The 14,357-nt window shown below is 36.3% G+C and overlaps 1 protein-coding gene across 1 annotated transcript in view; it reads left to right on the top strand.

Moving 5' to 3' along the window:
• The window catches only part of Rep (Rab escort protein), an 84,069-nt gene that overhangs the window by 33,210 nt on the left and 36,502 nt on the right, over positions 1-14,357 (top strand). Inside the window, exon 5 of the mRNA XM_076456017.1 lies at positions 152-752. Coding sequence (XP_076312132.1) covers positions 152-752 — 601 coding nt within the window. The remainder of the gene's footprint in view (positions 1-151; positions 753-14,357) is intronic.

Below are 14,357 nucleotides of genomic sequence, written 5' to 3'. Positions count from 1 at the left end.
TGCACAGTGAGTAATTATTAACTTAACATTATTTCTAACTTACTATATTTTGCATTTCATTCTAAACATTTCAAAGGTTATTATACTTCAGAGGATATTTAAGGTCCTTTTGTAGCCAAAAGAATTAATTTGATTTACTTCATATATTTAGGGAATCAGTATCTGCTAAAAATGTACAAGAAGAAAAAGTATTTTCACAAGATGATTCAGAGAAAACTAATGTTATCCCTTCTGGTAATGAGAACTCTGACAACACCGAAATATCTCTTCATGCTGCTTTGTATGGAGATGGTTTTTCTCCAACAGATGATGAACAAGTATCAGAAGCGTTGGGTGAAACTGAACATTCTGGCATTACTCACAGTCTTGAATCTGAGAGAAGAAGAGTAACTTTCTCAGGAGCTTCTACAAGTAGAACTAATGATGTTAGTAATCAAGAAGGAAATGGAGAACATGTAACAAGGGAACATCAACAAGAAGATACAGTATCACCTGATTTAGGACAGAGTTCGGAAGAAGCATTGTTTGGGTCCAATACATCTACTAATAACACCTTGATTCAGAATGTTGGAGAAAGAGAAGAAACTGTAAATGATGTTCTTGAATATCAAAGTAATAGTACTAGAAGTGAGGAATCTGCTGAAGCATGTCATGACTTGAACTTGGAACCTTCGAAACATGATAAGAAGGAATGGACCTTGGAAGAACTATGTACTCAGCGAAGAAAATTTAATCTGGACCTAGCACCAAAAGTAATCCAATATATTCTTTTTATTGGAGTCCTGCAAAATTTTAAAAGAAAGCATTTCACTAAATGCAGAGATGCCAACCATTACGATTTGAGCGTAATCATTAAGATTTTGGTATATACATTACTACTATATGGTCATACAGACAAATATTATGACTTGACTTATAGCAACTTCTGAATTATTATATATTATATAGACCTATACAATAAAGTGATAAATTGTTCCCCAGGGTTTGAAAGGGGTGAAAAGAAAATTTCTAGTGAGATACAAATAAATTTTGGTAATAAATAAAAGACATGTTTGAAATAATAAAAAATATTTGTATCTTCGACACCTACCAATACTTTGAGTGCAGTACTTCTCCATAATGGGTATGTGGGGGGAATCCACAGTTACGTCATCAGCGCTTGCATAGATGGGTATTTCTCATTTTCTAAGCAGCATAGAAACATCAATGCGATTGCTCACAAGATAGAAAAAAAGAGGCCTCGTTCACCAGATTGTCTTGTTTCTGGCAAATCTAAAAGGACTAAAACTGTGAAAGAGCTCTGTCTACAATCATTACACTCAGTCATTTGAAATAGTTGGCATCTCTGTAAATGAAATTATATAATAGTTCAGTAATTATTTTCACAAAATAAAACAAATATAAAGGGCAGTATTATAATTTAGTTATGGCAAAGCAAAATCCATATAAGCACCTAATGTCATTCCTCTCATCTTTATACAAATCAGGCATCTGAGTCTAAATATGATCTGAACTGTAATTTGTTAATTTTTCATTCTAAGTTTGTAAACAAACATATGGCAGAGGTAACTTTACATTTTTATAGTTTGTTACATTTTACTTCATTATGAGTAATGATCTTAATTAAAAGTTAGAACACCATGGATATTTATGTGTCTGTTTCCAAACACAAATGGGATTCATATTTGAGACAGCCATATTTTGTTGAATGATTCCAAAGTCCAATGAGCAGACAGGTTGCTTCCCATCAACCACTCTCCTTCATCTTCAATTAATGTAAGAAACAATTTAATATGGTAGGTCAAGCAGGCATTATCATCCATTAGGCTGAAGTGGGAGCCAATTTTATCATCGTGTGGATGCAGGAAGAATCATAGGATAAAGTCATGAAAATATGTAGCATTATTAATATTGTTACATGTGAAGTGGAAGTCAATACATTCACCAGTATTATTCCTGACCATTTCGTACATCCACATATGTTTAAATCCATAAGCTTTTTAATTACATATATTTCTGTTATGTGGCTGCAGTGTTAAGTGTCTTAGGTCCACCAGAATTTTGGTGCCATAGTGAATGAGCTGTTGTATACCTTGTTGTGAGTGAAACATATCTCAGTAAATATCACTGTATTCTTTGGCTATGTGAAGTTTGTTTTCAGTTGTGTGTACTAACAAGACATTCAGTTCCAGCTCTGCTCAGTGAGGGAACCTCTCAGAGAAGGTTCTGTTATGTCAGTTTACCTCTTTTTGGATCTAAACATCCACCCATGTGTTTGCTGTGTGTGATGATCCGTGAAGGGAAGGAGAGGATCATGTTGGTTGAGGGGTCTATCCCTAACACACCATTTTTGACCTTAAATTCATGTAGACAGGCAACTTTGGTGTGGTCCCCCCTTGGTTCAATCAGCTAGTCCACTTGGGCAAGAGTCAACCAACTACCAGTGTTGGATGATCTCAACAGGTGTTGTGGACATTTTTTAAGATGCTGCTGTTTGGATGTAGTGCTCACAAAAACCCTGAAGATACTGCAGTGTCCTTGTTTGGCATTGTAATGTGTGTCTCTTGTAGGGCTCCATAGTGGGTGGGATCAGTGGGAACTGAAATATTCCTTTTTTTATTATTATGGATCCTCCAAATTAAAACTAAAATAAAATAATGAAAAATTCCATAGGTGAACAACCATGTCTTGAAGATTGAGCAGCAATCTTCAAAATCTGTAACACCTGTTGTAACTCTTTCTCATACTAAATTCTCTTTAGGGAATATGTCTCCCTTTTTCATTCAGAATGGACCAGAGGGACTTGCTGGCTCTCCAACGTCAGTAAAGAAGCTTTACTCTGTTTACATATTGGTGGAAACATCCACATCTCAACACAGTGAACTCCTCTTGCATTCAAAGGCAATTGGGGATATACCTATTGAGGTTACACCTCATACTACTTTGAATTCATCATGAAGAGTTATTGTTGAGAGGGATTTGAAGAACATCCCCGAGTTGGAGATTCTCGCTGGTTTCTTCACCCAAGGAGTTTCTGCGGTGAGGCGTATCTTTACTTGCAAAGATGAAATTGCGATGCTAACCAATGTCCTCATTCTAACATTTACTTCACCACGTCAACCTGCCACCATCAAGGCAGGTTATCTTAATTTCAGAGTAGGGCCATACATTCTAAACCCTCTTCAATGTTTCCAGTGTCAGCTTTTCGGTCACACAAAGACATCATGTTGTAGTTCCTTGATGTGTGCTCATTGCAGTGGCAAGGACTACGATGTCTATGAGTGTGAAATGGACCCTCATTGCATCAATTACAATGGCTCATACCCATCCAACTTTCATTCTTGCCCTAAATGGTTGGAGGAAAAAGAGGTGCAGCATTTGAAAACAATTCATAATGTTACTTATCCTGAGGCTAGAAAGTTGCTGTCCACCACTTCATCTCGGACATACGCTGATGCACTTCATTCCACTACTACAGTGGGAATGCAGATGGATCTCTCTGTGCCTCCAAAAGAATTGTTCTCAAAACAAATGAAAAGTCTTTTGACCTCAATGGTTAAAAACAGTTAAATCAACTTCAACACCCATCTCTGTCCCTTATATACATTCCAGCAAATCCCAAGATCCACTTCCTTTGGTTCCGGGTACAGGCACTACCTCGGATAAATCTTCTTCTCCCATCTCAAGATGCAAAATGATTATTCATTCATGTCCTCGGTCTTTGGAATCTTCTTCCAGCACCAAAAACCTGCCCAGTTGACCCAGGACAGGATCCATGGAGGTCAATAGACATGCCTTGAATAAAGACAGTAAAGAAAAAAGATGTGGTCATAAACAGAAGGGTTCTCCACCCAATTTGCCTACATATAAATAAAAATGGCCACCTAGATACAATGGAACTGTTGAGGTTTACATTCTAATCTGGATGACATCAAAGCACTGATTGCTTCTTACCATCCTGTATGTCTTTCCTGACAGGAAACCTTTCTGAAACCTGCTGATAGTCACCTTTCAGCAGTTTTCTTTGTACAGCAATGGCAGGCTGTGTGCTGCTGGACCCCATTTATACCTAGAGTGTCATGCACCTTCTTTGCACTTCTTCCATTTGCAACTGTCTTTACTACATGCTTTGAAACTTTGTTCTTTACCAGAGCAATCCCACCTGGGGTTGTTTTCCTTCCTTGGTGGGCCGTGATTTTTCAGAACAGATGATCTGCCATTGCTCCTTTTGCCCTTCAAATCCAGGCACAGTTGAATTAATTGGATCTGTCCTTGGACAACATTGCTGTGTCCACTGATCAGCCCATCCCACTGTGGCTCTTTACATCTCTAAATGTGACCTATCTTTAAATCATCTGAGAAAAGCAGACACTCCTGATTTGAAATACTGTTTGTTATTTGCTGAACATCTTTCAAACTATCCTTCCATTCCTATTGAGACTGCACCCCGCTAGTACAGCGGTATGTCTTCGGATTTACAAAGCTAAAATCAGGGGTTTGATTTCCCTCGGGGGGGCTCAGCAGATAGCTCGATGTGGCTTTGCTATAAGAAAATACACCTATTTATACAGATGGTTGAAAATTAGGTGACTGTGTGTGCTCTATCATGGTTTGTTGTGGTTCGGTGGTTGCATGCAGAGTCCCCTCTACAGCTTCTGTGTTCACTGCTGAACTATATGCCATTTCTCTTGCCCTGGATTACATAGAAGCTAAGCAGTACTCAAACTGCACTATTTATACTTACTTTCTCAGTTCTCTACTGGCCTTGGAATCTCTTCATGTTAGTTCACACCCTTTTCTCACCGATATTCAAAACCAACTGGCTTATTTCTCTATCCAGTTTTTCTGGATACTGGGCCACGTTGTTATTTGCATGAACGAGCTCACTGACATGGCAGATAAATCTCTCTGCTCTGGCACTATCACTGCTGTGCCTGTTCCATACATGGACTATGGTTCAATATTCAAGGCTTGGCTCTGTGCCAGCTGGCAGTTGACTTGAGTGAGCAATGTGAAAACAAGCTTTCCCAAATAAAACCCTGTATTGGACTTTGGCCATCTTGCTTCCATAAGGATCAGAAAGAGGAAGTTGTTCTAACTGGACTATACATTGGTCACAGTTTTTTAACTCATTGTTTTCTTTTATCTGGAACTGATTCACTAGTGTGTGGTTTGTGTAACACTCAGGTCACAATAACCCACATTTCACTGGCTTGCCGTTGTTGTGACTCTCAAAGACTGCACCATTTTAAACATGTTCTGTCCCAAGGTTTGTCCATAATTGATATTTTGTATTAAAGCACTATCATGAACTCTTCACCAGTTATCTTTGACTCTACAATCTCTTAGACCTCAGTTGTACATACTTATCCATCTTCCAAACACATTTTCTCTCATTTGAAAATTATGGCTTTTCTTTATGTGACAATTCTCATGGATCATGCTTGTTTAAGATACCATCAGTAAAATCTTGTCTCTTTATGGATTCTATTTTAAGAAATCATGTATTGGAGTTTCTTTCTGCTACTATTGATTACCTTCCAGTGCAGTTTATTCATAAGTTTTCCATTGTAGGCTTGGCTTGTTCTTCTTCCCTCTCCAACATATTTGGATCTTTTTTACAAATGCCTCTTTCCAGAATTAGGGTAATGTGTAGATGGACTGCTACTTTTAGGGTCTGTAGTCTTCTCATATGTCCCATTCTCTCACAGCATTTATTTTTTTGAACTGGAATTTCACTGGTTGTGCTAGTGGTTTTGTCATTCTGTGTTTGATGCATTTAAGGTAACAGTGCATCATCTTTTAATGCTTTCTGGTTTCTGGGTCTAGTTTATCTAAATATGAAAGCTTTACTCCCATCTGGGAAGGATTTGTTTTTGGTTGTTTTTCTTTATGCCTAATGCATTCTTTATTGTTTATTTGTAGGTATTGTTTCAGATCAGTTGACCACAGTATCCACTTCTTATCACCACCACAGGCTTGCCTGGTTAACTGTGGTTCCCACTTTTCCTTGTTTCATTATGTTTTAGTGCTTCTTCCATAATGGCATTTTGTCTTCCACAGCTTTATGGTTGACTGTTATGTGGCCATTTATTAGTGAATCTTGCTTGACTGTTGTCATATTCTTGTAGGTCTTTATCCCTATCAACATACTAGTCTTATCTTTTAGAGTTGTTTCCTGCAGGATTTGGTTCCTTGTATTTCTCCAACGTATTAGTAACTAGAGATTTGCCTGATTTATTTTTGTTTATGTACCTCTTTCATGATCATGGTTTATTTACTTGTCACAGAAATATTCTCAGCTGTCATTAGTGCCATAAAGTCATATATCAATTGGTCTCAGTGTTTGCAGGGTATTTGAAGTTGTTTTTATCCTTATGTTACCTTTCAGTTCCTAAACATTGTCATCAATAGGATTAAAGTTTGGTGCTCAGTTGCCCAGCTTCTCCTTATTAAATCCTTTGCAGCTTGTTTGTTCTTCAGTATTCCCTCAAAGACATATTTTATTACTTACTTCCAGGTGGGGCTGTTTTGGGTTTTTTTCTGCAAATGGTTCTCATACTCCTTTTTATTCTTCCCAGGAAACCTCTATACTTATATTTTGTTTGAACCTTTCTACTTGGAGTTTGGACCACAAGAAGTGGTGACCACTTTTTTTTTTTATCGTGTTGTTTGTACAGTTTTTTAAGTAAATTGTTATTGATTACTCATCAGTGGCAAAACTACCAGGTATGCAAATGGTGTAAAGGAATTGAGCCTCTAGCCCTTTGGGGGCACATTGTATTGCCACGATCAATAAATCAATGTTATGTATTATAAATACATAACTATATTTTAATGTCTACTGAAAAAACTAAACATTAATTTTCAAACTGAAATTAATTACTAAAATTACCATTACATTTTCAGCACAAACTTTATCCTATATTTTTTTAATATATAAGATAATTCATGATAAAGTTCACAAAATTACTCATTCCCTAACCCAACTGTTCAAACTGGAGCATAACTCTGTACTTGGTCTCCACCAAATGTGTTTTCAATCTAGAATTTTAAAAATCTGTTGTATCACTCAAAAATGCATGGAAATTTGTTGACTCCACAAAAAAATGTATTTCTACAATAGATGAAAATTGTTTTTAATAGGATTTCCTGTAATCAAACTCATGCATAACTAAAACAAAACAATTCCTGCTCTACATTAAGTGCATAGAAACAAGTTATAACTTTTTAATTACAAACTGTGACTAGTTATGACCAGTGAATATGATTGCACCTATCTAATAACAAGTTTAGACTACAAAACATTTACTGACAGCAAACTATTTGGTAAATGGAATGTTTCGTGAAAATAAATGAACTATTTATGTAAGTAACTGGTTGTCTTGTAACTAAGTTCACTGTAATATGGGCCCATACAATAATAAGCTGATCATTTTATTCAAGAATGTAATTATTTTTCTTTAACATGTAACAATGGTTTTGTTACATCAAAATTATAACAGGAGAAGATACAAACTTATTTGTAAATCTATAGGTTAATTTGTAGGTACAGCAATCATGCCACCAGTAGTTCATGTTGTCATTATCAAGTGTTTGAATAATATCATCACCAGGTAGTTATTTCTTTAGATGCTTAGGGATCATATTATACCTCCCTAACCCAACAATTAAGGATAATGAGATGAGACATGCAGAAAATAATTATATATCAGAGACAGTCATGTTATTTGTGTTTGAGATGCGTTTCATACAATACCACTACTTGGCTTTGCATTTTGCAAAAACGTATTAGTGCTAAATAGATGAAAGTGAAAAAGCAGGATGTTTGTGGTCTTGTATTTCTTGCATAAAGCTATCTCGATGTTTATCTGCCCTCTTAAGCATTTCTAAACGTTTTTCTGCAATCAGTGCAGCAGCCTATATATAACCCATCAATTTCTCATCATCTCTGAATATGTACATATATTAGATTACTCTCTATCAATATTGTTGTGCCACCTATACTGGCACTCTTAGCTCCTTCTGCTATTCTTACCTAATTCTGAATTTTTGACTGGTACAGCATTGTTTAGTTGTGTTTTTTTGCACATGGCTATTGTTTACAAATGAGCTATTTCAATTTTTTTCAACAGTTAATTTATTGTCTGCATTCATTTGTTTCAACAATTGTTTTTGCTTTTATATCTTATTACTAATTTACAAGAGATTTTAGTATCAACTTACAATCAATATATCAATAACAGTTTCTTGTTACAGTATAAAATTGCTTCTGGTATGAATTCTCAGAAATTTGGTTTGACTTTATCTGCATAGCAGATACAGACCTTAATTCACAAGGAGTTTGGTTCATACAGTCAGCTAATGATTTCATGTTCTTTTCAAAGTGATTATTTCTGAGGAAGGATACAATCAGTGAGTAAACACTTTAGACACTTCTTTTTTTTTTTTTTTCTGCCATTTTCCTCCAGTTTCCATACTATGATGTCATTCACTTTGGTGGAGAATTGTTCTTCTTCTCCACTTATCCTGTTGGTTTCAGTTCTGCCAGGGAATTTGTAATAAGTTTTTCAACAAGTACACTTCATATCAGGTTGATATGTTTGTCATACCCTTGATTCAGATGCCCTGTGTGTGGCTTTGCCCTTATTTATGAATGAGAGAACTTATCTATTTCACATCATCATTGCTTGGACTTTTGAAAGTTACATGTTTCTATGTTCTTTGTTGTCTAAGTTAATTTGGGTGAATTGTAAGTTACTTATTGATTATTGCTTTGTATATATTGTAATTGTTTTGCATGTTCATTTGTATTATGGACTTTATAGACTCGTCAGATTTCATTGATTTGTTTAGTTCATTATTAATAAGTATTTTCTCTAGGTAAGATTAAATTCTGTGTCTGTTACATATCATAAGTATTAGCAACATCTAATTTATTGTTCTATTTGAGGTATTTTTTGTCATTGTTAACTGTGTACCTTTTCAGCTCCATTTCCATCACTGTAGGACTTAATTATATCATTTGTTGTCTAGGTTATTTCAGAAGAATAGTAAGTTAGATATTGATTATTAATGATTGATGATTGGATAAGTTTTGTTGGTTCACATATTTGTTATTACATGCTTTCTGGACTAGATATATTTGAATATTTGTTTCATATATTTATAAGTACTTTGTTAACTAGGTATCTTCAGATAGTTTGTACCTTACATAACATTACCCCTAGTAACATATACTTCATTGTAATATTTCAATATTTTTTTCATCATTGTTAATTACATGCCTTATTCTAATTTTCATAAGTGTAGAACTTTATTGTGTGTCCTTTGTCATCTAGGTTAATTTTTGATGACTGGTAACTAAGATATTGATTATTAGTGTGTTTTGTAGGTACTTTTGAACTGTTAGCATATTTGTTGTTATTACATACTTTGGACTAAATAAATTTAATTGTTTATTTGATCTGTATCAGTCCTTTCTTTAACTGGATATATTTCAATAGTTTGTATGTCACACATCATCACTGCTTATAATATCTAATTCATTGTTCTCTCTGAATATATTTTTTGTAAGTGTTAAGTGTGTGCCTTAACACTAATTTTCATTAGTGTAGGACTTAATTTTTGCTTTATATCTCGGACATATTCATTTCTTTCCCATTCGTAGGGCTGAGTTTGCCTTTGGCTCCTTTTCTTATGTTCATGATTCTAGAAACCTCATTTTCTCCTCATAATCTACAATTCAGAGTTCTTCCCCCTCAGTATCCACTTTATCAATAGTTATTTATTAATCAGTTTCAAGTTCAGGGCCCTACCTTTCAGATTAATCTTGACTCATCATATGTTTTGTTAGGGAGTACAAACATATTCAATCTATAAGTCTTTGCACTCTTCCTTCTATAAATTACTGGCTTTTGCCTGCTTCCTTCTATTCCCAATCCAGAGACCACACTCTTCTATTCCTACAGGATACAGAACAGGTGGGATTCCTGTTGTAAATGGGAAAGGTTTTTCTTTCCCACCCAGTGTTCTCCTCTCTGTTTTCAGGTTTGGAGCAAGCTGTTCACACATTCTTCACTTTTTCTTACAGCTTGAGATTTCTATCTCTTTGGGGATTTAGTCTTCCTGGAAACTCATTCCCATGGGTTTAATCATATGAGCTCCATTGGTATTTAGACAAAGCCCAGATGCCAGCATGGGTGCTGCTTACTCTACCTCATCTGGATTAAATCTGTTCACATACTGAGTTTGGATGTTTGGGGTCCTTATCTCAACTCCAAGTTAATATTTGATTCATGATCAATCAAAATTCTCCTCTTGAAATGGTCCCTTGTTCCACAGATACCACCACTCTGTTTTCATACCTGACTTTTGTAAAGTCCATTCTCTTAGCCCAAAGTCTGACTCCATGTGTTGAATCTTTCCTTTTCTGATCCACATATCTTCTACCATGTACATTTACCACAGATAATGGTATACTTTCAGATCTTGTTTTCAACTCTATGGTTTCTTTCCACACCTCTGTTCTTTATCTTTCCCTATTCTTTACATGGTTGTTTGACAGAGGCTTGTTCACTTTGGCTGTATATAGCTGTTGGATGGCCTTGTTGGCTACCTTCTATTTCTCTAAGCTTCACCTGCTTTTGCCTTTCTCTACCTTTTTTCATTTTCTATTCTTCTGAATTGCTTATTGGAATTTAATAAATGAAGTAACTTCCTTTTATGGCAATTTCACATTAATTTCCTTACTTCCTGGGCGAAGGGCACAACTGTTACAGAAGTAGTGCAGTACCTCATGTGTGTGCTTCTTGCTTTTCATCTCTGAACACACTTACTCATTCTAGGTGGTAGCTTTTCATTTGGTTTGATATTTGTGTACCAGCATCAGTCCTTCCACCTTTGCATTTTAGGATTCTAGCTTTCTGTAAGAAGAGGTAAAACCATATCAGAAGTTCAAATTTTTCTAACACTGAAAATGCATTTCTGTTGGGTCATACACTTTCCACCCTTCCCCCTCACTTAGTGTTCTCTTTTTGGATCCTGCCACTTCTCAAAAGTAAGTATTTGGGTGGGAATAGCAAAGGAAGCTAGTTGCATCAGTATAAGTGGTGCAGTATTATTGGTGGAGAGTATTTACAAGATTATACATGTTCAGAAATGGCAAGAAATTGATGGGATGTGTAGAGTGATGCACTTATTGCAAATATTTGCTAGCATTGTTTAGAGGGTGGACAAACATTGAAATAGCTCTGTGAAAGGAGACAAGTACCTATTGGAAATACATTGTCAGTGTGAGAAAAATTTTAACTTCAAGTTACCTGTTTAAAAGTTACAACAAAAAATCAAGTGTTACAACTGATTTAAACATGTTTAAATAAAAAATCATGTAGAAACTCAGAAAGAAATAAGTAAAATACCACAAATGGTCTCAGTATTGTATGAGGACAGTTTCTATTAAATACCAAAAACAGTGTGTTAAAACTTTTAATTATATCAAAGAGATTTTGTAGATCCAAAGGACTATTTTCCAGGAATATGAATCAGGATAATTGGTATTTTTTAGAAGTTTTGTTTTCTAAAAATATTGAAATAGGGGATAGCATTACCTAGAACATGGTTGTGTTATTCACCATTGACAAATAGTAAGTATTGCAAACCATGCTGGTTTTTCAACAGCCATAAGTTGTTGTTTTTAATGATGTTTGAGTCAGTGACATGAGACACTGGAGACATCTGACAAAAAAATTGACACAAGAATGCATAAGAACATATTCTGTGCTTGTCTGACAATACAAAGATGGCATTTGAAGAAACTTTAAAAGAACAAAATGAAAATGAGGAACAGAAAAGTAATATTTTGGAGGTATGTTTTAGAGCTAATAATTAAAGTAACATTTACATCATGTGGCAACATCTTTGGCCTTCTGATCTCTAAAAGTTTGTGGGAATCTTATAAATCAGCATTGGGGGAAACATGCACATATTTTACTTTAATAAATTCACTTTATTTTTAGTTTCGAGATTTTGTCTACCATCCTTCAGCAGTTTTCTTTGTACAGAAATGACAGGCTATTTGATGGAAAGGTGTATAGAGGGGTGACACTACTGGTCGATCTTTGCCACTTGATACAGAAGCTGTAGCCATCTGTGTTTCCTTGGGTCATACATCACTGTTTTGATCTCTCTAACTGGCTCCTGAAGAGGCTTATGATCAATAACACATTGATGCCCTAATTAAGCAGTTACCATCTCCCTTTTTAGTCCTGGGGGATTTTAATGGACATAATCTCCTCTGGGGGGGGGAGTTAATATTGATGGGAGGGTTCATTAGATAGAGCATATGCTCTCTGATCACAACCTTTCTCTTTTCAATACTGGTTCTTCTACATATTTCCATGCACCTAGTCAGTGTTTTACTCCTGTTGATCTCTCTATCTTCTCCCCTTTACTTTTCTCTTTTTTTTCTTGAAGGGTTGACAGTAACCCATGTGGCAGTGATCACTTCCCTATAATTTTGAGAGAGACTAGCCATGGCCAATGCCACCTGACCCACATACCTTGATGTAAGTTGGACCAGGCTAACTGACCCTCTTTGACTGCTCTCTCAGAACATATCTCTAAGGTGTCAATAGATGACTGAGTGGCAGCAGTGACTCACTGTATTGTACAGCTGCTCAGTGTATTCTTAAAACATCAACATACTTTCCACAGTTTCCTCATCCGTGGTGGAATCCTGCCTGCCACATGGCACAAAAAGGCTTAAAGACAGACCTGGGATACCTTTTGTAGGTATTCCATACTTTCAAATCACATTGCTTTTCAGTGGGCCCGTGAACATGCTCAACAGATCAGGTGTGAAAGCTAGAAGGTATCTTAGGCTAAATACGCATCTGTCATCTCTTCTACCTCTAGTTCCAAAGTCATATTGGACAAGATTTGAAAGGTCAGTGGAGAGTATACTTCTGCCCCCTTTCAATTTTGCTCTCTGATAGCCAGGAAGTTGCTAGTGTCTAGAACTTCACTGATACTTTTGGTGAAAGCTTTTCTCATATATCTAACACTTCTGCTTCTTCTCTCACCTTCTTAGCCATCAAGACACAGGCAAAGTGATTGGATCTTTACTTTTATGCTGATTGTCTCTATGTCTATATTCACTTTTTACACTGGTGAAACTCAAGTTTGCTCTTCATTGGTCCAGCAGTACATCAGTTGGATTTGATGATATTCACTACGAGATACTGCTTGATGTCATTCCTCTCTTGCTATTCTTCTAGTTGTTTTTGACCAGATCTGGTAGGAGAATATTTTTTCTGATGCTTGGCACCCTGCTATTGTCCTCCACTTTTTTCTTAAGCCTGGGAAGTATCTTAAGATTCCTTCAAACCACTGTCCAATTGCATTAACAAGCTGTCTCTGTAAGATCTTGGAGAGGATAGTTGATGCTTGTCTTGTTTGGTTCCTCAAATCAAGTAACCTCCTCTTGCCCATCCAGTGTGGGTTTGATGATAGCACTCCACTGTAGACCACCTGGTTTGACTTTAAGCATCAATCAGGGAAGCCTTTCTCGAGCAACATCTTGTTTCTGTATTTTTGACCTTGAGGAAGCTTGTGATACTACATAGAGGTATGGTATCCTGCAAGACTTTCACTCAAATGGGTTGCATGGCTATTTGCCTATTTTTATTAAACAGTTTTTAATGGACTGATGATTTCAAATCCGTGTGTGTTCAACACTTTCCCATTTTTTCCCACAGGAACTTGAAGTATCTCAGGGCTGTGTCTTGAGTGTCGCACTTTTCATTATAAAGAGTAATGCCATCAGTGGACAACTCCCTCCTATGGTTGCAAACTGTCCCTGTGCTGACAACTTCCACATCTCTTGTCAGTTGTTGAGCATGAGGTTTATTGAATGGTAGCTATAGACAGCTTTCAATCATTTACTGAAGTGGTCCACAGCAAACAGTTTTACCTTTTTCATGCTCTAAACCAGTTTGCATGCATTTCTGTTGCCAATGGAGTATTTACGCTCAACCCGAGTTCTGTGTTGGAGAGGTTGTGCTTCCTGTAGTCCCTGAGGCCAAGTTCTTGGGGTTTACCTTTGACAGTAAGCTGACCTTTATTCCACACATTAACCAGCTACGAGTCAAGTGTAAAAAAGCAATAAACATTCTCCATGTCATCTTTTCCACTTTTTGGGGAGTAGATTGATGTTCTATGCTAAAAATCTATTGTACCCTCATTTGATCAAAACTGTACTATGGGTCTTTCGTCTGTGGCTCTGCCAGGACCTCAGCCTTGAAGATATTGGACCCTGGTTACCATCAGGGGCTTTGGCTCTGCACAGCAGCATTCTG

This window comes from Tachypleus tridentatus, chromosome 9 (genome assembly GCF_004210375.1).
Source record: "Tachypleus tridentatus isolate NWPU-2018 chromosome 9, ASM421037v1, whole genome shotgun sequence".
NCBI classification, from domain to species: Eukaryota; Metazoa; Arthropoda; class Merostomata; order Xiphosura; family Limulidae; genus Tachypleus; species Tachypleus tridentatus.
The sequence above is the reverse complement of the archived record's forward strand: the minus strand, read 5'-3'. Positions and strand labels throughout refer to the sequence as shown.